Source organism: Falco biarmicus, chromosome 6 (assembly GCF_023638135.1).
Source record: "Falco biarmicus isolate bFalBia1 chromosome 6, bFalBia1.pri, whole genome shotgun sequence".
Lineage (NCBI taxonomy): Eukaryota > Metazoa > Chordata > Aves > Falconiformes > Falconidae > Falco > Falco biarmicus.
The window spans coordinates 21,171,274-21,195,541 of record NC_079293.1 but is presented as its reverse complement, the minus strand read 5'-3'; the positions used below and the strand labels follow the sequence as shown (position 1 = coordinate 21,195,541).

The 24,268-nt window shown below is 34.9% G+C and overlaps 1 protein-coding gene across 1 annotated transcript in view; it reads right to left on the bottom strand.

The window, feature by feature from the left end:
• CSMD1 (CUB and Sushi multiple domains 1) overlaps window positions 1–24,268 on the bottom strand; it is a 1,210,323-nt gene that overhangs the window by 141,963 nt on the left and 1,044,092 nt on the right. Inside the window, exons 38-41 of the mRNA XM_056344568.1 lie at window positions 21,388–21,506; window positions 15,811–15,880; window positions 13,427–13,543; window positions 9,013–9,222 (exon numbers count right to left, since the gene is read on the bottom strand). Coding sequence (XP_056200543.1) covers window positions 9,013–9,222; window positions 13,427–13,543; window positions 15,811–15,880; window positions 21,388–21,506 — 516 coding nt within the window. The remainder of the gene's footprint in view (window positions 1–9,012; window positions 9,223–13,426; window positions 13,544–15,810; window positions 15,881–21,387; window positions 21,507–24,268) is intronic.

Sequence of the window (24,268 nt, the reverse complement as noted above, 5' to 3'; positions counted from 1 at the left end):
CATTCAGTGAATCCAGAATCCAGTGTTTGTAACTATACAAAACTGGACAAGATGTGGAGGTACTAGAAATATTCAAAAATCCTCTAATAAATAAGACTCCTCTTCCCTCAAATGACAAAAAATTAAGAAAAGAAAATGAAAACAACAATCAGAATTAATTGCTGCTGGAAAGGAAATATAAAAAGCTTTATTCTACCTTAATTACAGTTCATTAAATTTCTGTGCTAAATCTAGTAATGGGTCATTAATTTTTAATGCTATTATTACTCCTGCTATCATTATTCATACAGTACTACTACAGATAATATCATTATCAACATCTTTATTCAAAATAGAGTACAGGAAATTAAGACTAATATATTAAATTATATAGAAAGGTACATAGATAATATATTAGTATATTTTATAATATATATTATATAATATATATAAATAATATAATAATGTATTTAAAATACAATAAGACATTATTCTGGAGAGTCAGAGAATGTCACAAATTTAGTTAGGAGGGTGCAGCAGTACATTGTCCAATAGTTACAATGACAATGGTTTGGAACACTGACAGTAAGTACCGGTACTTTTACACTTTGATTGTACAATCTTTTGAGGAGATGAATAAGCATGAAAAATATCCTTCCCCATTGGTTAACTTTTTGTAATACAGTATTCACAGATTTCATTTTAAATATACTTAATATGGTCTCATATTTTTTTAAGTTAGTGTTAAAAATTCCTGTCAGGAAAAAACATCTTACTTATCTAAATGAGAAGAAAACATGGGAACAGCTCAGGTGAAGGTGGAAATCCTGAGAAAGAACATCAACATCTGTCCATCCCTTAATTTGGATAACTTCCCTTGAAGTCCCTTGGATTGTTAATGGAAAAAATAAAGCCTACCTTTTAAAATTCTAGTTACTGTTTATTCAGAAATGTATGTGCCTTTATCATAAGGTAAACAGAACACATACAGAAACTTTGAGGGTTTGTTTTGGTATCTGTTTTATAAAAGCAGAAGCCCTGCCTAAAGCAGATTACCATAAATTTGAAGGTCAGTCAGTCAGAATGAAAGCACTTCCACATGAGCAGAGCACACCACTTAAAGGAGGAGGGGGTGGGGGAGTGGAAGTGTAAAATGTGAAGATACTCTGCATGTGACTTCTGGTATAAATCCTATAGATGACTTATAAATTATTGGAGTAACTATAAGTCAGGTGTTCCATCTGACTATGATATCATGATTTACAGGGCACTCAGGGAATATGTTTTATGTTTTTTATATAAACATGAATTATATTCTTTTCCGTTCTTTTGATATATGCAACAACATACCTGATTTAACAGAGCAATTCATTATTCAGTCAGCACTATCAAATATTACCCACAAATCCTGATGTCACACCTCACAAAAGAAAGCTTTTTTTTTTTTTTTTTTTTTAATGCGTGTCATGCCCAAAGTCTTGTTTGGTATTGAGCTTTAAAAAAATTATATGCCATTTCACAGCAGAAAAAAACTCTAATGACAGTCTGAAATGAAGCCCAATGTAAAGGAAGTCTGAGAAAAATATTTAATTCCAATGCTGGCAGCAGTCAAATACTTGAATTTTAAAATTATCTCATATCGACATTTAGCATTTCTTTGTGCAGTATATTTTCCACTGGTAAGAAAAGAGTTTAAATAACAAAAGAAATATAACTGATCCTCTGCTATCTTGGTTTTATGATTCAAGTGTGTTTTCCTTCTTACATTAGCAATAGGGTGACTTACTGCCTTTGCAAGTGCCTCATACATCTGTAACACTTCAATATGGAAATAATTACTTCACAGAATGTTTGTATTAGCCGAGTTGAGCATGCAAACACTCAAAATGTAAGGAAAGGTCACAATTAAGGCTACTTAAAACTTTCATTTAGTCTTACTGTATATTTCTCCACTATCATGCTGTTTGTAACTACAGATTCAAGAAAAAAAATCCACTTTCTCAGACTAGACTTGACTAGACTAGACCAGCATGGGCTGGGTTGGGTTGGAAGGGATGTTTAAAGATCATCTTGTTTCAACCCCCCTGCGATGGTCGTGGATATTTTTCACTAGATCAGGTTGCTAAAAGTCCTGGTGAACCTGACTTTGAACTTTGAGGGATGGAGCACCCACAACTTTGCTGGGCAACCTGTTCCAGTGTCTCACCACCCGCATCATAAAGTATTTCTTTCTTATGTCCAACCTAAATCTACCCTCTTTCAGTTTAAAACCATTGCCCCTTGTCTTGTCAGTAAAGGCCTCGGTAAAAAGTCTCTCCATTTTTTTTACAACACCTTTTTAAGTATTGAAAGGCCATAATAAGGACTCCCTGGAACCTTCTCCAGGCTGAACAACCCCAACTCTCTCAGCTTTTCTTCAAAGGAGAGTTGTTCCAGCCCTCTGATTATTTTTGTAGCCTTCCTCTAGACCTGCTCCAACAGGTCTCTCTTTCTTGTGCTGGGAGCACCAGAGCTGGATGCAGTACTCCAGGTGGGGTGTCACGAGAGTGAAGTAGAGGGGGAGAATCAGCACCCTCAACCTGCTGGCAATGCTTCTTTTTATAGAAGCTCAGGATACAATTTGCTGCAGCCCAGAACAGGACCGGCAATCTGGAACCTTATTGTATTGCTTTAGGCACCAAAGAATTTCCAATGCAATGACTCAGGATTAGAGTCACAAAACATGGCTTACTTTTGTTACAAGTTAGAAAATTATTTGCTATAAGCCCCCTAAATATCTTATTTCCATTAGTATTCCACCCCCCCACCCCCCACCCTCCCACCCCTTAGGACATCCCCACCCCCCCACCCCTTAGGACATCAGCTAAAACAGTTTTAGAAATAGTTTTTCAACAATTCCTTTTTATTTCTATGATTCCTATGACTCAGAAGTTCTATCGTATTTGTCTTTTAGCTAGATAAACATAATCAGATTTAACATGTTCAAATCATAGAATCATTTAGGTTGAAAAGACCTTTGAGATCAAGTCGAACCATCCAACCAAGTAAAATCATGTTGTGTATGTGCACGGGTGTGCTTGTGGGATGAAGGGAGTGCAATTAGAACTTTTTTCTGTGTATTCTGGAACATTTTGCTCTCCAAATACAACAGGGTAAGATTCTTCCCTCATATTCAGCTTTATGCTACATTGAAATTCAAACCAGACTGAAAATGCTTTTAGAGTTCCAATAACAGGAACTAGGATTCCCCCAGTTAAAATAACAGAAATAAAATATTTTATCTGCTTCCCTTAAAAACGACCTAGTCCTAAAGGGAATGCTGTGTGGGAAAAAGATATTCCATAAGTGTTAAAAGGCTGAGGTAACAGTTGTATCATAGCCAGAGATTAAAACCCAGAAATATGTCTTAACAACCATTAGACTGTGTCCTTCTGTGTACTGAATTCTATTACAAATCTCTGAGTCCATAAAAGCTGTTATTTCTTCTGACTTAGCACATACCTTGAGTCATTCCAGCTGCAGGCAGAGTATCCCAAGCCTGTAATTAGCTAACTTGGCTTGCCAATCAAACTTCTGTGACTTTTCTTCCCCTCAGACCTAGTGTGCACAGGCTGTTTACTTCTCAGGTACTGATATTCGACAGATGCAAAGGTCTCAGAAACTCAAGACTGCTATTCAAATGCAATTCAAAAATGTTCTTTAAGCATTTTTGGTGCCTTCCTGTCTTTGCATAGGGTGTCAAAACTACAATGGTGATAAGAGACACCCTTTCTCAATGCCATTTTTTAGCCAGAGTACAATATTTATTTCAACAACAGAAAAAGTGTAATTAAACCTAAATGTTGCTACTTTAAAAATCAGGCAGTTTTAAAATCCTCTCATCTTACAAGTAAATAAAAATAATAACTAATAAAATTTATCGTAACTGCTTCAGACAGTTCAACAGGAAATCAGTATGAACTTCCTTCTTGACACACATGAAGCAAAAGGTTTCACAACACACACAAATTCAGTAACTCAGCCTTGAACATAATGGAACACTCATCATTCCTTATGCTATGCAGTTACAAAGCTGAAGTGATAACAATACATGAGAACAGCATAAAACCAACATAACACAACAAGCTGTCCAGCAATGGCACTCATGGCCGTAGCTTCCCTAGGGTTCTGCTAAGGAGACAATGCTTTTTACTGCATTCAGAATTACACAGGACCTAAGTGATTTAGGTTATATATTCAAATCCTGTATTGCAAGAATTCACAGGCTAGTGCTTAAAAAGCAGCACTAGCTCCCTGCAAGCATGGGAAGCAAATATTTTGCTGTTCTCAGTGTACATACACTTTTCTTCCCCAAAATAATGTGCTCAGACTACAGTTCCAGGCTATATGAAGCTTCAATCTCATAAGTATTTTTCTGTCTTCAGAAAGTCAGTAGAAAAATTGAGAAATAGCATTATTAATTCTATCATTATATATTTCTCATATATATATATATATAATCTATCAATACAATATCCATACTCTTTACTTCCACCAGAGATGAGGGGTTATCAGAAAGCCTTATCCTTCATAAAGTGCTAAGATATCTAGAAAGCCTCATTTTTTATGACATAGAAGTTTTCTTCAAAAAGCATACCCATTAACAATCTCCCTTTATTCTTAGATTGATATATCTACAAAAATGCATCTACCTTGCAAAAAAATAGCGGCTACCTTAATGCTACTACTTTTTGTATTCTAGTTAGTAGAAATAGCACTTTTTTCACTCATGAAAAAGTAGTTCTTGAATTGAACCAAGTGTGGTACCATTCAGTAACAGGACAAATTTAATGTTGAATACATTCTAATGTAAATTTAAGTACATTTTAAAAAATCAGACTAGGATAAAGCTATGCACTCTTGTGGGCACTTCCTAATGTGCAACATATTCATTAAGACACTAGAATGCGTTCGGCCAATGTGACTACAACTATGGACTCCTCTTGTCTACTCATCTTTTTTTAAGGGTATATCAAATTAATTTAATTATTAGAAAAGCAATGTTTTTTATTTACAGAAAATTTTTGCTATATTATAGTCTATTAGCACATCTGATAATGGGATAAATTAAGAGTCTGAAAAAACATCTATTAAATGTATTAAGATGTCAGGTCCTCAGATCTATCTGCTTTGTTTTACAAATTCATTTCCACAGAACTGGCAAACGTGGACAAAAGCAAAAGTACTAACAAACAATCTTTTAAATACTCAGAATAAATTTGTTCTCTAATTCTTTGCAGAATTGTTTGTGTGGTGCTACATCTGTTTGCACTGGTCTGATATACACCCTCCAGTTTTACATACAACCTTTACTTAGTCCTGACAACTATTTGTTCCATATTATGTAAAGATGTATTGCTTATGATTTTGTTCTGTGTTGATTGACTCAGGCAACTGAACTGTGTAAGCATTAATTGTACTAAAAATAAATTTTTAGCTTTCTATGTATGATACACTTCCTTTTGCTCGTAAGAAGATTTTTGAATGTGACACCCATGCCAGCCTCTCATATTTTATCTCCCTCCCACGTCTATATCCCATGAATAGCAGTTAGGCAAGACACAGTGTGTATTAAAATGAGTTGTGACAAGGAATATTTCAACTGGGTAGCCAGTAAGCCAAACTGAATTGGTATCTATAGAGTAATACCATGTTTCCTCTCAATAAGGGCACTATTTCAAGACTCTCTCCTCCATGTTACCGATACTGCTTTTCAAACATTTGTAGGAACTTCAAAATTTGACTGAAATTGGCCCATGGTTATAAAATCACATAACAGAAGCACAACAGTCTGGCATCACAACAGTGTAAGCCTTGCCTAAGCAGATACTACTCAAATATATGGAAAAAATTAAAGGTAAATAAATTTGCCTGAGACAGGCTAAATATAGAAAACTGTCATATCATAGAATAGTTTAGGTTGGAAGGGACCTTTAAAGGTCATCTACTCCAACCCCCCTGCAATGAGCAGAGACATCTTTAACTAGATGAGGTTGCTCAAAGCCCCTTCCAACCTGACCTTGAATGTTTCCAGGGATGGGGCATCTACCACCTCTCTGGGCAACCTGTGCCAGTGTTTCACCAAGCTCATTGTAAAAAATTTCTTCCTTATATCTAGTCTAAATCTGTCCTCTTTTTAGTTTAAAATTATTACCCTTCATCCTATCTCAACAGGTCCTACTAAAAAGTCTGTCCTCATCTTTCTTATAAGGCCCCATTAAATATTGAAAGGCTACGATAAGGTCTCCCCAGACCCATCTCTTTTTTCCAGGCTGAACAGCCCCAACTGTATCAGGCTTTCTTCACAGGAGAGATGTTTCATCTCTGATTGTTTTTGTGGCCCTCCTCTGGACCCGCTCCAACTGGTCCATGTCTTTCCTGTGCTGAGGACTGCAGAGCTGGATGCAGTACTCCATGTGGGGTCCCACCAGAGTGGAGTCAAAGGGCAGAATTACCTCCCTCAGCCTGCTGGCTGTGCTTTTTTGATGCAGCCCAGGATACAGTTGCCTTTCTGGGCTGTGAAGGGACCATTGTTGATCTAGACAGACAGAGATACAGATCTCTATCCTCAGTTTTATTAAACATTGTGACTCTGGATCTGAAAAATCTCTTGCTACTTTAAAGGAAAAAAATAATTGATAGCCAGAGGTAACTTGTGTCACATTTGATGTCAGAGTAGTCTTGCAATACCAATTGTCTCACTGGGTATAAGCTCTATGTGAAAACAGACCCAAGCACTAACCAATGATTGGAAGAGTTTGAAGTACATGTCAATTGCATTATGTTGTGAACCAATCAAAATATAATATATAGGTTTCTTTTTTTTTCCAAGTCTATGCCTTCTTTTATTTTGAGATGGCTTTTATTTCCTGAAACATCAACAAACATCAGTGTCCTTGCCAAAACCATAGAATACCATGTATAATAAATATATTTTGATCCAGATTCACAAGCAGAGATAAAAATTCCTAAGTATTATAATGATTAAAAAGCAAACTGAATCTCTCTCCTTGTTCCCCTGCTGAAACTGTCACACTATGTTAAAATATGAATGTATGCTTTCTTTTAAAGGGAACACAAAACCTTGCTGAGCAAGCTGGAACAGTGTTTCTAGAAGAACATATTATACGGTATACAGACAACTTAAGATAAGATTTAACTATTAATTTCATGACAGAAAATGCTGTTTGCCAGGAGTTACTCACATGTAGTTGAGCCTATAAAGACTAAATACGATTATTCCTTGTTATTGTTAGGAAAAAAACACATTAACTACAACCAGAACTAAGACCTCTGGAGAATATATAGAAAGCATGCCACATGGCTTTGTATTTTATTTATTTGGTATTTCTGCATTTTGCCACATTTCAAGTCTTTCCAGAAAATACTAAAAAGAGCCATCTGTCCAACTACAATTACACTTGACTGCTCAAAATAAAAATCACACTAGGTGGGTGTGGTGTTGTGAGAATATTCCCTACTTCTAAGCCTATGGGACAGAACAAAACTCCACAGGTAATAGAGAGATGTGACCTCTTTGTGGGCACACTTTACAAGCATTAGCCTAATTCAGGTGCTCTGAATCTTCCTCTCTATCCATTGACTCTGTAGATATGATTTAACTATAATTATATATATGTGTGTATGCAAATACATACTGTACTGGGCCTGGCTACAATACGGTTCATTTTCTTCATAGCAGCTTATATGGTGCTGTGGTTTAAATCTGTGGCCAAAACAATACTGATAACACAGTAATGTTCTGGCTTTTGCTGAACACTGCTTGCACAGCATCAATGCCATCTCTATTTATCAGTGTGCCCTGCCAGTGAATAGACTGGGAGTGCAGAATAAGCTGGTAGGGGACACCAGGCAAATGATGTGAACTAACCAAAGGATATTCCATACAATATAAAATCATGCTCAGCAATTAAAAGGAAAAAGAAGGGATTTAGGGATGTTAGCCATCTTTTGCTTGGGAACTGGCTGGGCATCAGTCTGCCTGTGGGAGGTGGGGAGTGATGGCCTTTGCATCACTTGTTTTCTTTCTCTTCTTTCCCTTATCCTTCACTCATTAAACAATGTTTTTTATCTTGCCCCCCAAGCTTTGTTTTTACTGTTCCTTTCCTCTTTTCCCCATCCCACGGGGGGTGGGAGGGGAGTGAGCAGCTACGTGGAGCTTAACTGTCCACCAGAATTAACCCACACATACATGTTTACACAAACATATATATGAAAATCTAACCAAGTTATCTAAATTAATAGCCTAGAATAAACTAGCATGAGTCTTCCTCACTGCAGTTAGATGGATGTTAGAATGGAACCAGGCGTTCCATTTTGTTAAACTGTTCAGATCCTGCAACATGGCTTAACAGTTTTTGGTAAGAGTATTTTAACATTTTTAGAAATATGCATGTATTAATGATGTTTTATAGTCACTAATGAGTGAAGAAAAAAATTGAACAGTAGAAGACTATAGAAAGTTCACATGTTCACATACTGAATATATGCATTTCAAAATACAGATACAGACTGTGTGTTATCTGGTATCTTTTCATTTCCTGTTAATTTTCAACTAAGTCCTGACTGAAAAAATGTAAGAATTATACAGGTTTTCATCTGAGTATTTAAAATAATCCATATTATATTTTGAAATCTTCATTCATTACACTAAATATAACAAGATTATATAAATTGGAAAACAAAATTGTGAATATTAGTACTATTGCCCAGTAACAGTACACCTTAATGGGATGGAAAGGGGTATCAGCTATGTGACCTTTGGCAAATGACATCATTGTGGCTTCAGGTTTTTACATCGGTAAAATAAAGATTCCAATTCAGCAAGATTTCAGTTGTAAAAAAGTTCAATCTATGGATTAAACAATTCAGTTTTTAAAATTATTTATAGTATATGTCTAACCTGTTCTTTAAAATGGAAAAAAAAAATATTTCTTTTTAACCATAAAGTCTGTTGTGCTAGTTCCAACTTACCTTGGTACGTCAATTTAAATCCTTGCCTGTTTTCTGAGTGATCACTGTAAAAATGGACAAGTGTTTCATGAGTAGTACTTAGCAAGGGTGATGGCAGTTCCATTCCACTAAACTGGCCGATTATAGAGCTGGTGTGGTATGGCCCATTCTGAATTTCAAGGAAATCATGATTTGCTTCAGTAGAGAAATTCAGAAACTGAATGTGTGCACCTGCAGCATTGAGAAAGAAAAAATAAACCCAGAGGCTTTATAATTCATATTGCTTAACACTACAGCATGCAAATAAAAATTATTAAAAAAAAATATGTCATAATAATTGTTATAGGCACTATATTTATATTTTAGTCACCATTCAAAGTGGGATGCTTAAATTAAGGAAATAGCTGCTAAGCATTGCAGGAGTTGGAGCTTCTAATTTTTGGGTTCCTAATAAACATAACTACCACACATGTAGGGGCCAACGACAGGAAGTCACAAACTCAACAATCAGATATTTGTCAGGTTCCTAAACCCGCCATCAGAAACATTCAAATGAGGAGCACATCACAAGTCCTGCTGTCTCATGGTATGGTCAGGACTCAGCTGAAAAATCATTACTGCAGCTGGGCCAGGCCTCTGAGGATCAGGATCAGCTCAGCACCTGGGAAGGTTACTAACGGAGTGACCTCTCGGAGGCAGAAGTCTACATACCTACCTAGTTTAAAATATCTACTCTGCCTTGCTTTTCCTGATCCAAGTCACCTGCATTTGCTGCCTCTTCCCTCCAGCTTGAGCCAGTGTGTCTTGAGAGTCATTCTGCTCTGTATGCAGTGCTGTAAGATGCACTGAACTCCAGACTGTGGACAGGCTCATTTACTACAAATCCTCTGTGGAAGTCAGGTGATTTCTCACCAGGCCTTTCTCACAAAATGAAAGGGAGAAAGATGACTCCCAAAATGCTGAACAGTCAGAAGTATAAGCATAATCTCATAGGAAGAGCTGTTTTTGAGTTCTGGCACTACTTTATGTGGACTGAGGACTTGGGATTCAGGGTACTCAAGTTATGTGTATATATAGTATGAAAAGAGGGATGGGGGATGAACCCCTAGTTTGAAAGCCAAGTAGTACCAAGTAACTTGCAACTGCACTGCTTGGGCTGAACCTTGCTCTGGTAGACTATAAGGAACTAGCTGGAATGAAAGAAAACAGAATTACTGAATGAGCCAACAAAGCAGTGTGAAATATTCAATGCCTTAACTCTCTGCTTGACATTGTTATTTAGCAGTAGAGACATATTTTTCATTCCAGGAGAGTACCTTATAATCACCAGGGTCATTCATTCACTCATTCTTGCTCTATAGCTCATTTCTTTGCCTCTGTGGTTTGATATCTAATCACTTGTATAAAAGGGATATATATTTTTTTCCCACAGGAGAAACTAAATAAGCTTCCAAATAAACTGGTTGTTAAAGAGCACTTGTAAGAATATGGGATATTTAGCTCTAGTACCTTCTCTTAGCTATGCAGAGGGGGAGATACAAAACCAAGTATTTCAGCTACTGAATAAGAAAACTTATTCCAATGTTATCAATAGAGAGGCACGTACAGAATATACAAGAGTCTCAATATCAGCCATCTCTTGTATGATACCTGATGCAGTTAGTCTGACTTGAGTGAAATCACTAACTTTACAAAGCTCTCAGGATTTTAAGATGAGGTAGGACATAAAACCGTTGCTTGGAAACACCTTGACTTCAGTATCAGCATTTAGAGACTCCCACCAGGGACTGGATGTCAGCAGCATAGAAATTCTGAAGAACTGGGCAGCCACTGAATATTATACTTAAGTTGCTAAAGTGTCAAGCAGATAATTGAATTGAACATTTGTACAAAATCAATGTTTAGGTATTTAAATAAATGTAGCCTACTGTTCTGAAATAGTCTCTGATAAGCCACTGAGTACCTTTAAATTTGAATAATTCTTATTTATCTACTGGGAAGGGAAGTATATGACTAGTTATAGATATTCAGTATAGAAAACCATTTTATTTTAAAAGTGAAAAGTAGATTTACCAGTAACTTTAAAAAAGTTAAACTGCCTAAAATAGCCACATTTTAAACACAAACATAGACATTTTTTTTTTCCCTCAGGGTTTTTCAAAGATGCTAATTTCAATTAGAGGATACACTGTATGTGTCACTCAAGCCTTAACTCTAAGTTTATACAACTTACAGTTTTCAATTTGATATGTCAGAGAAAATGTTTTCTACTCTAAGTCATTTCTTACATAAAATTATACAGAATAAAACTGATAGCTTCAGAAAATAAATCATTATCCAGTCAAACGATAATTGTACTACTTCCTGCTCCAACCTCCACAGGATTTTCTCTCTCACTTGAATAGACTCTAAATAATGAGAATTCCAAGCCGAGCTATTCTGTTTTAGAAATGTTCATCAATTAACAGCTACTTGAAGTCATTGCAAAATCACCACAACTCACTTGAAAATACATGCTTTCCATCTATTTTAAAATGTTTGGGTTTGAGTAGTGTCTTCTTTTTACATGATCGGTATATTTTCATATAATTAAGAGTGCCCTATATTTTGGGGCACATTTAGCTCTGACAATTTTATTGTTGGACTTTGTTTAAGCACACCTGTGTGCTTGCACTAAGACAGTAATATCATGGGCTTCATTCACTCACAAAGATTCAATAAATGTTTGGAATAAAGGAATACTTACTGAGGTATGAAGTCACTGTGAAGTTAATTATTTCAATAGCATTTGAATCAGTCATTACATGTTCATGAGTGTCCTCTTGATCAGTTTTTGTGCACAGTGCTAATCTCCAACTCATTCACTACCACATTAAAATCCTTCCAAAATATTGCTGGAGCATTATTCAACTTTGGAAATATTTTCTATATTTCAGGGATTTCATGTATTTCAGGTATTTCAGGATGAGCTTATACTTGTAATTAAAATAGTATTGAAGATTTTTGCAGTGGAAGATCTCTGTTAACTATCACATCACTAACAAAACAATTTTTAAGCTTGGTATAAAGATATTATCTGTGGATTGTTTGACAAAGACTTTGGGAAAAAATATCCCTGTAGCAACTTTACAGTAATAAATTACTTCTAATATTTTTGAAAGCAATGATAGATCAATGTTATGAACACCTTGTACCTGTTAAGTCCTTTGCCAAACAAAATCATAATCTTTTCTATTTATAGGATTACCACTACCAGAGACTTTCTGAAAAATTAGAGGGATAATAATAGGATACAAGACACTTTTGCGTAATTAATTCATGAAAAAATGTTTACATGGAAAGGTTAAAGAAAAAGAGTAAGTGAGAAATATGAAGGACCATTTGTAAAAGGCAGTATTGTAACCTAATTAGGATGACATCGTTCTAGAACAGTTGCTTATCATATATATTTCTGCAGATGTAGCTGTAGAATGCCATAATTAGCCAGGGATGTCCTGTTTATGGTTGTTGATATCCTATGGCTATAACGGTATCTAAGGCTACTAAGGTTATTCATAACTATGATGGATCAGTTTTACCAGGCATGCACTATTCTAAAAAGTAGCACAGAAGCTTTACAAATTAACTTAGTAAAATACACTCTATGTAAATAGTGCATCTTTCAACAAAAGTCCCTCTTATGAATGCAAATGGAAAGAACAGAAATTTATTTCCAGAGATGGGTACAGTGAATTTAATAATAAGCTTTTAAAATTAATTTTCTTATTCGAGCACTAGCATTGAATTCACAGTATGGGTCATAATGTTTCACAGCAAGAAAACTTATTCCTTTTATTTCTAATAATGATAGAAGATTGTGTTTTATACATGCACTTACACATCCCTTATTATCCATCTCATTTATTCTCAACCTAATTATTATTTAGTTGTGAAGATATTTTCTGTATGATGATAGTTTCAAAGCAAACCTACAAAGTTTTTAAGTTGGCAACTGTTTCCTGGGATCTGGAATGTTTTAGAATGTTTTTAACCAATTCATAGTGCTAGAAATGAGGTTTTGTCCATTTTCACAGAACATAAGAAATACTGTTAAAAAGTCACTTGGGAGACAATGAAAGGACATTAAACAGAAGACCACCAATTAATTTAGAAGTCAAATTGTTTACTTCATCTGATATATCTTCATGCAGCTGATTTCACTTGCTCAGAAATCAGTTTCCAAGACATGTTGAATTTTACAAATAAGTTGTTTTGACAAAGATAAATTTTTAAATTGCCAACAATTTTCAAATCAAGAGATAATATAAAATTATGTAAGGGGTTCACAATACATTCACTGGATAAAATTTATTTCATACTGGAAATCAGAATATTCTTTTATATATTTAAATTTGATTACTAGAAATAATTGTTGTCCAAATGTAAGTTTACTTACCATATCCAATAGGCAATAAAATTTTCCATGTACAATCTAAGTTACTAGGGTAATTTCCAGGAAAGCCTGGGCTCAGGATCACACCATCCATGTTTGTCAGTGTTCCACCACATTTAGCTATTACAAATAAAAAGAAAGTAATTGTAATTTTTAATAATAATATTTCTTAATGTTTGGTGTAGGATTGAGTCAAAAATGGATTTTCCATTATAACCCCATGACCCCCAAGCAGTGAAATTTATCACAGTCAAAACACTCCTTGTGAAGGAGGAAAAAAATAAAAGTAATCTGAGTTAGAGCAAAATGCTTAGTTAATGCAATTTGTTCACTGTAATTTTACTACAAATATGTACTTGCACATATAGATTGGATAACCCATTGTCTCAGCTTGCCAATTATGGTTAAAAACATCTGGTGCTATGTTAAGATAGGCTTCATAATCAGAGGAACAAATTTGGAATTAAACTGAATTACGATACTGCTCAATGATGCAGCTGCAGATCTACTAGTTTAATATTAGCTATAACCTCACCTGAGTTTAAAAACAAACAAAAGAACCCCACCACACTTCTTTCTTTAATTTAGAAAGAGGATAGACTAGCTGCATAACAGAATTATTCTTTGCTTACTATCTGTATGTTTTTCTTCAGCAAATTCATATCATTGCAGCCTGAAAAGCTACTTGCATCATTTAGGATGATGTAAAGCTAAACTGTAAATATGAGAACCAACTTACAAAGAAATTTGTCTGACTTTACACCTTCGCTAGGACAATAATATGAAGGAAGAGTAACTTCAAGAAATCAAATTAAAATCTTGGTATTTATATTTATTATTTGAGGAATCATTACTTTAAAGCCTGTTAGTCTTAATGCCAGGTATTACAGTGATGTATGATCTTGTAACAGAATTGTGCTACTGTGCAATGCGGTAACTATACTGAAAAAAATGAAAAAAACCTACTGGTTAGATTATATAAAAAATTGAATCTAAACAGGGAGAACTCTAATAAAAAGCTAAGAAAGCAGTATCAAACTTCTCAAATATCTCTACCTCCCTGCAATGTTAAATATATTATTTAGTGAAAAGGACAGATTTTGGTTTGCATTCCTGGAAAAATCAATATTTTAAGGGTTGGAGATGGGGGGAGCACGGGGTCATGTTTTAAGGGTCTGTTTGTTTTTTTAGAAGTATTTTAGCTTCCAGTACAGCAAAACTTAACGAACTAAAGGGAAAAAATAAAAATAAAAAAAATCAATGAGCACACTGTTGTCAAATAGGGGCTCTAATATAGAAGGTGAAACATAAGATTAGCAGAAAAAAAAAACCAAAACAACCACATACCACCAAAACTCCAAAATACACATTCCTGAATAAATTTTCCATTTCTAAAATTGAATTGAAGAAACTGTACTGCTTTCATATTAATCATAAGTGACTGCCTCTGTAGAAGTTGACAATACAAAATAATACATAGGCTCAACTTGACAAGCAATCTTTAAAACCATTCAACATTTATACGCTCAATATCATCCCAATCTTTTAAATTCCTCTTATATATGAAGTAAAAGGAACAGTTTTTGCTGACTGAATATTAAAGTTAAAAGCATTTACTGAAGAATGTATTTCAAAGCTGAAGTGACAAAACATTACGATGGAGGTGTGCTTCTGCCCCCTTTATTCCTGCTTTTTCTTGAAATAAGCATGCCAAAAGACAACAGAATCTTAACTCCCTTAAACTTTGTTTAATCAAGAAAATACAGCAGAACAAGATTATTATCTACACAGAGGAAACTCAGGTCTGTTGGGTAAGGTCTTAGTGTGCTCGAAAGGCAAATTCGTTTTAGCTTTGCTTTTTAACTCAGCATGGTTTAATGGCTTTCTCAGAGGAAAACAGCCAGCCTTTTCTGGATCCCTAAAATTCTTTTTCATTCCAACACCCCTGAAGGCTTGGCTTCAGAGCTGCTTTCCATTGCAGACAGACCGTCTGCTTCTCTGAGAAGTCTCATAGGCTCCCTGCATGACCTGCCTTGTTCTTGAAAAGGTTCTCCAAGCTAAGCATGCTGCAAAAGGAACATGTTAACTTCCTCTCCCTTCTGAAGAAGATTCAGCCTGATTCAAAGCAGAGTATTCAGGACAAGCTAAACAATGGTAAACATCTGGGTTTCCTCCCTCGTCCACTCTCACAATATTTTTTTAAATAGCATATACACTATATATATTTTTTTTATTGTAATTTTTCCGTATTTCATAGATACAAATGGAAAGTCAAACAGATTTTGAGTAAGACAGAATTATGTGAAGGAACAAGTTCTGCATGACAAAGCCAGGAGTTTCTTCTGACTGATGTTCAGAACACACTGAAAACAAATAAGTATCCATACCAATGCAGAGAGGAGATGGATAGTTCCAGCGTCGAACTGTTCCTGGCATACAAGAAATATGAGAACGGCCCTGTTTGGAAAGGGTAAAATATTAGATTACAGATACTCATTATGGGACTTGCCATGAAGGCAGAGCTGCAGAGGACCTCCTGGATCATCTTATCTGTGTCTTTTCTTATATCAACCAACTACATTATTATTATTATTATTATTATTACTTTTTTGAATTTGTTAAACGCTATGTTCTAATACTTCAGGGTTTATATTCTTATTTTTCTACTGGATAAATGTTCTAGAACACTCTTCCTTTGACAAATTGAAAACCTTTTCACATTTTTGACTAAATATAAGGCTGGTTACAAGACAGAAGCAGCTGACTACATGCATTCATATGATCAAATCTGTTCACTCCCTATTTCAATTCCAGGGTACTCATCCACAGTATAAGCGTACTAGTTCATTTTCAGGCTGCAACCTGGAGTGAATCAACTCCATCAACTCTGAGTGAGCAGTACAGACACAGAGAGGCATTTGTTCCACATCTGCTTGCTACAGATGGTATAGATGTGGACCATGCCGAGATAGTCATCCACAATTTCAGCAGGCCTTGAGCTCTCACATGGCCTCACAACATGACACACTGCATACATGCAATATCTTGGCAGACAGCTATAGAAGTACAAATGCCTCTTTATTTAACTGTCATGTTTAATTTACTCTTCCCATTTTTAAGAAACATCACAAGAACCAAGCAAAATCATGTGGTACCTGGAAGTGAAAAATGTCATGGCTATAACCTGCAAAGCCTGTTCCCACATACTTCAGGGTGGCTGCCCAGGAGCAAGTGCAAAATGCTCAAAGCTTTGCTTGAACTGGTAACAGTTCAGGTTGAAAACTTGGCAGTAGCGAAAGCAAAAGTCTTTTCTGGTCAGTTCTGTCACCTGAGGAACTCAGGTTATGCATTCGACTGTTGGAACATGAAAGCTGAATAATCTGGCAGGAGTGAAAGAGTCTGATACAAAGACTGAGACACAGGACTAAGAGCAAGGTTTCATTTCTGTTTTAATCATTTGGATATACAAAGTTGGGCAAGTCACTTAACATCTCTTCTTTATTTTTATCAAGTGTTTTAAAGTAATATCTACTAAGGTAGCACATTTTATCAATATAATATGAAGACTTATTTAAATGTTATTAGTCTATAGCTATCAAATTTGCATAAAATAATAAGAAAAATTAGTAAACTACAGTAAAGGAAAATTCATCTGATGAAATTAATTCCGTATCATTTGGTAAGTTTACAAAAAAGAAACTACACACACTACTTTGAATAAAGTTCTTATAGAATTGTATGGAATAAAACTACTTTAATTATCAGTTAAGTCTATTTAGACAATCAGCTTCTTAAAGACAAACTGAAGCATTTCCAAAACATGTCTTGAAAGGAAAAAAAACCCAACACATCACTTTTTATTAACATTATGAAAAACTATTGTTCTTCTAAAAATACCACAAATAGATAATAATTCAATAAGATACTTTTTTATAGCAACCTTTTAATTTTTAAAGAAAAATCTGCACGCACTTATTGTGTCATCTTAGTTACTTGCAAAATGGATGAAGTTTTGAATAATTTACTTAATGCAATATTCCCTACTTTACTCTTTCTTCTTAGTCTATGATTGCATATCTCTGATGTGAGTCAGGGGGAAGCCATAATTTAATACCACAGTCAGGAAAAAAAGTAAAATAGCCTATAAAAGATCTTTTGAAAAATAAAATGAAATTATTCCTCTGGCTTCAAGCCTCTTCCCAACAAGAGCACACTCTGATTTCAGTCTTTTAAAGTCCCCTCCTGGGGGGAGACACTTAATCCTACAGCTAGCAATTACCTTTCTTATGCATCTCCAGGTAGTGGTTTGAGCTCTATGACTTTTCTGGTAAGTCTCAATTATAAACTAATCCACACCTGATTGTTATTGCTAGCTGTGAATATGTTCTCTAAAGACTGAGGGTACTTTCACAGTTAGAGTGAAAAAAAAAAAAAAAAAAAAAGGATCTGCAAAGTTATGCTGATCTATACTTGTTGAACAGAAAGCATGCCATGCCTCATAGAACCTTATTTTCATTATTATTTCTTTTTAATTTGGAGCCATTTTTATTTGTGCTCTCTGAGCAACATGCTATACATACATGTGTATGCACTTTCTTACAGTAGAGTCCATACATCATAAAAATCCTCATAAATATTTTGAAAGGTTCAAACTCTTTTCTATTGAATTTGGATATTGAAGGTCTTTTGTTTTACACTTTAGACAAGATCATGAAACTAGTTTCTACATAATTCAAATTCCACAGATAGGACTAAGCTTGTATATGTATGGAAATAGAGGTATAAGGTACTGTTGAAGAACAATATGCTATGAAATTTTAAGAAAGTATTTAACTATGTAATTCCTATATATAAAAAAAATGCAGTTAGTCATATTCAAGGGTTACAGAAAAGACCTGCATACAGACAAAACGTGTGGTTTTATGACAGTGATATACACAGTGTGTTAAAGTTTAGCATTAACACAGATCAGTTTCTTATGTGCCAATCTCTTCCTCCGGAAGGCATGATTGTTTTATACTAATACTGAATTTATGCACTCACATTTCTGATTTTTTTCTAATAAAACTGGATCTAAAACATCAAGTCAGGGCTAACAATGCGTATCTTTAAAAGGTTTCCTGTACTCGTTGCAACTACTTCTGAAGTATTCATAGTCTACTGTTATCACACCACCTCAGTATTTCAGCAGTGCTCTTTTAAGCATGGACATAAAATTCAATGATGCTGTATATTGAGGGTTTATCTACTTCTAATCCATGTCATAAAAATGGAATCATCCCCTGTTTTCATATGCAAAATTCAGACGTTTCATAGCTGAAAAAGTAGGAAGAGTGTGCAATATGATGGGGAATACAGGCAGAAGTCACCCTAGCAAACCTCAACAATTTAGATACCCATGTTAACCTTTCGATATTCTAATCAATGAGGAAAGATTCTTTCAAAGGCACCTGTCCTAACACAAAATCTTAGTATGAATCATCCCTTGGAGTTGTGTGGCTGTTTAGTGTCACAATGAAAGCCTAAACAGCTGATTCAGATTAGACAGCTGGCTTTTGGATGGATTAGATTGGATTAGATGCTATTCCATCTCCAGAGGAAACCATTAGCACCATTAGTGTAAGTTTTTAACTTTTTTTCAGTCAGATAGCTGCTACAAGTTTACCCAACAATCACGTGTTGGCCTATATATACTCCAGTCTTAATGGCTCAGAAACTGTGGCCTGGATTGCAGCAATGAGGTACTAAGCACCTATTAGCAACTATATGAACTGCAATTATATGACAGTCCTCCAGCATCACCATTAGATCCTGATCCTTTTGCCGTAAGGTAGAACTGAATAAAAATACAGAAAGAATTCCACACAACTTTTCCACAAATATTCAAAATAGGAATCTTTCTCAAAGAAGCAAAAAAGACATTAGTTTTGATTTAATCTAACAACTCTGGAAATACGATTATATTTATTGTCATGTAACCAGGTTTATAGGCTGACTTCCAGACAGATTCCGCATTGAAATAAACTGTCCTGAGTCTAGGGATAACAATAAATTTATCTCAATGCATACAAAAAAGAACTGTAAGAACATATAAGCTACATCTGTACTAGCGGGAGTGCTTGGGCTTGTTTTCTAGCCTTGAGGCCAAATGCATATTCTGTTGTATACCTACCTTCTTAAAATTTTTCTTCTGAATTCTCTTCCAGAACAGTGTCACAATGCAAATTGTCTATCAGGAATAGTCTAGCCTGTGATAATTACTGAACTGTGATACTTCACCTAGGCCAAAAGCATATCAGCACCCCATTCTAACAAATCAATAGTTCTGAAAATCAGTTTTCAGTTCCTATACCTTTGCCTTGGCTATAGCAACATAGACATATGCAGAATACAGCATTTCATCATATACTCAGTTTAACATTAGTTTGAAGAAGAAAAACATTAATCATTCATTAGCAGTCTTTAAATATGTCAGAATCTATTTAGGAGTCCATTTTATTTATTTATTTATTTATTTAAATTACAGGGTTTTTTAAGGGCCCAAATAATAAAAGATATGGTATCAAATATCTCATTTTCTTACTGATATTACTGCTACTTACAAAGGATGTAAGAGAAACAAACAGGGAAAATAAAGTTAATAAAGTCCAAAGGTTAAAGATTTTTACAGTATTTTTGAAATAATATTAATTTTTTCTTTGCTGGAAAGGGAAACTTAAACTTGTTTATATATAAATGATCAGCTGGCTTGTAAGCAATCCTCAAAGTGCTCAGTATGGGTAGAGCAGGCTTTACTGTGCACAGGTCTTGAGCGTTTTCTAATTAGTAGGATACCTGTATGACAGAATCTTTTTTGCAATGGATATGGGATGCTTCTGATGCAAGCCGTTTCAAGTCATGCTATAAACGTAAAAAGCACGGATTAGATTAAAGACTTGATCCTCAATTTGTAATACATGACTGAAAAGGTAAGCATACTGATGATTACCTAGAGAGACTTTTCAAGTACAGGTGTTCCCACAGCCAGCATAGAGCCAAGATGTTCAGTCTGAATCCTATCTGAATTTTAGGAGAATGGGAAGGAATGCTGGGACCAAAGAATAAGCCTATATATGCGGAGGGAGCACTGATTTGGCAAACATCAAATAGGGAACCATGACTTTAACATTCTCTGGAGCTGAAATAGTGACACTTTGCTTTCTCTGATACAGTGGTATGCTTTTACGTTGTCTTGAGTAGGAGCTAGTACCACCCAAAAGCTTCTGAACTTACATGTTTTCAATGTATCACACCAGCGGTGGAATATATGTAAGTGAATTAAAGGAACTAATGAGGGAAGAAAAAAGCTTTCAGTCTTAGATTTATGTAGTACTGTGACATTTACAAACAGCGGCTCAATTACGTGTCTACCATGGGAAACTGAACCAGTGTGTGAACAGTGAACATCCCCAAACTGTGAACTAATTTGTAGTACTTCTTTCCCTGAAAGATTTTTAAAAGTAGATTTAAAATGAATAAAATTTACTTTAGCAACTGAATTCTAAAATTTCTGAGCAGAATATGAAATCCTATGATGTATTTCTATCACTGTGGTTAAAATTTCACCTAGACGAACCACTTCCAGAGACTGAAAAACACAGTACAGTTTCAATAAGCATAGTAGTGAAATAATTTTCTAGAGAAAACATTTTAACTATATTATTTCTTGTCCATTTTGATGTCTTTTACTGCTTAATGGTATGTTAATCTAAGATAAGATTTACCATACCAGATTTACTGAGGGTCAGACTTGCTACATATTCATAGCTGTAAAATGTGGGAGTGACCCACACAGGCTCTACTTGAATCACTTCTATGGACACTCTACAGACTCTTCATTAAAATAAGTTTTGGGTGGGTCTATTAACATACGGTTGCAATTATTCAACAGTGTACAATTCAAAGAAAAAGGAAGAAAGAAATACCTGTAATGTATATCCTGGCTCACACTGAAATGACAAAACATCATTCACCATATATCTATCTCCTGATTTGATCCCATTGCTAGGAATTACTGGTTCTGGACAGGCAGCAAGGCCTACAGCTGAGGAAAGTAAACACAAACATTGTGAAAACATAGATAAGTGGACAACAGCTCTTCATTGATATTCTCTGCTCTAATGAATTCTTTCCATGGCATTGGGTTTTCTGAGAGAATAATAATTAAAAATTAATTTCAACATTAAACTGTTTAAAACACAGAAGTTTTAAGAACTGCCCTACAGAATACAAACGGTATGACTGAAGCACAAAGATTACATACTGTGACTTGTACCACTTGCTATGTCATGTTGCGGTCACATACTATGACATTTTATTGACTTCAACCAGTACAATATTTCTAGTATATTAATATTAAAAGAGCCTTTTTTTTTTTTTCCTTTTCTTCCCTTTTTTCCCCCTTATCCTTGTGAGGGGAATGGAGAGAGAAAGAGGGAATATACTTTATGCATATTCTTTCTTTTCAGCAATAGATGAGCAGAATTACTGAGGTTATATGGTAGAGCCTTTTGGAGCAGCAACTAAAGGCCAAGGGTGTTTCTCTAGTTTAGACAACTCCATTGACTATAAAGAAGTTTAGGCACCTGAAATTTAGTACTCTTAACCCAAAACTAAATCTTTGCGTAGGTGTAACAGGACAGTCTGCTCTTCACTATTTTTAAGCCAGGTGTTAGCAAACAGATTAGTTTTACAGACTCATGATGATTAGTAATTTCTCAAATGTGTTCACCTAAATTTGGCAACATGAAGTACTAGCTTCTTTTTGTCAAGTGCATATGACTTTTTTTTTTTCCCCCCCCTTGGGTGCTTATCTAAGGAGTTTGTTAGTCAGTACAACAGAAAATGAAATGTCATCTCTGCTATCTAAGCTAAAATGCTCCAAATGAACAAGAGTTGAGAAACTGCTGATCAGATTCAACAATTCTGTGCTTTTAAGACGTGCTTTGCAATCAGAAGGACCAGCAGAATTGGTTGGTCTGATGACAGAATCTTCTTCCCCTTATAACATTAAAAACTCTCTTTGAAACAATATAAAATGTATATTTTTAATTGTGAAGTTCTTTATTAAGTAGATAATGTTACTACTGAAACATAAATACGTAACTGCTGTATTTTCTTAAAGTATGATTTGTAACAGCAGAACAGAAGGGAAATCACTATCACAGTGTGTGCAAACAGAATTTATTACCACAAAATTCTGTAAAAATCAGATTAAAAAAATACTTTCCTGAATGTAATAGTGTCCTTCAGTTCACTTGTAAGAAAAAATAACTAAATGAATGCAACAACTCTCACTATCTTCTTGTGAAATCTAACCCCTTTAGTGACAGTAAGTGCAACTTGACAGAGTGTTTAGTACAGAAATTACATATTTGGCTTTACTCTGATACCTGACATTTTGGAGTCTTGTTGTTGCAAATGGTTCATCTTGAAATTATATCTGATATTACTCATTGAGGCCCTAGTCTTTCTATAGAAACACAATTTCCTTTCCGATAATGCTGCTTACACATTTTGATACAGACAAGGTTTTAACTTCATGCCCTAAGCCTTTATGTATCTACTTATCATCACTCAAATATAAATGCCTTACAAATCTTAAATACACACATAAGAATTTCATGTTTCCCACTTCACCCACCTCCAGTCAGTTTTTTGCAGCTCAGGTTTTAGCTGAAGTGAATATATTTTTACTGATGAAGCACACTGAATTTTGAAATAGCTTTTATACTTTCACCTGGAATTGGTATTGCCAAGACATTTTTTTCCTTTCCTGGAAACACGCTCCATAATCCTGTACGTGCTTTCTATGTCCTACGCCCTCGACTAAGTCTAAACATACTTTAAAGATTTTCAGAAATTTCTGCCACAGAATTTACAGATTTTGGTGTTCTACCAATATAATGAACTTTCAAATTATGCTATGGTGATTTCACGGGGCCACTAAGGACTCCATCTGTAGTCATTATATGGAAGTGTATTATTCCAAATAAGCATAAGGATATAAAAATTAACTGCAGTGGGTTTGGATTTGTTGCAGTCTCCTATTACCGTTCTTTGGGTCAACCACTCTGAATTCCACAATACCATAAATGTATCCATGTCTGGAAAATTTATTTGAGTATAGGTACACAATACCTGTGATCTGCATCTGCACAAACATTTTGCTCCAGCATTAAGTGAAGGGTAACATCTTATCTCAATAATTCAAACTACAGTATATAGGCTGTTGTTTACCACTTTGAGAACCCAGTGTTCAGAGACAACATAAATGAATCAAGCTTTATGTCTGCTTTGCTTTAATGTTCTCACTCTTGAATAGAAGTTAAAATTTAAATAGGTCTGCACCAAACTCACCATTATTAAATAAAATAGCACCAAAAAAAGACATTGTGACAAAATTGCTTATAGATAGCAATGTACTTGCTGAATTCTGTGACTATAAATTTGAGGTTCACTTTCTGTCACCAATAAAGTTCTGTTTTGGTTGAACTCAGCACTCCTGTGTGTTGACAGTTACAGGCCTGCAGACTCTAGATGTGTATGAATAAAGTTTCTTTTGCAGATTTTTCTGAGTCACATAAACAGTTTTATAACAGTAACTGCATAGCGATACTAATAATGTGTTTGTAATATAGGGCTTTCTATCATTAGTTAAATAGCATACATAACTTAGACTAAGATCAAAAGAAAATCTTCAAAGTTATTTTCTCTGCAACTGTTATATATGGTATTACACTATGTATTTTACCTTTAACAGATTTTAATAATTCAGTAAAAACGTCTCTCTGCTAGCTGCTTATA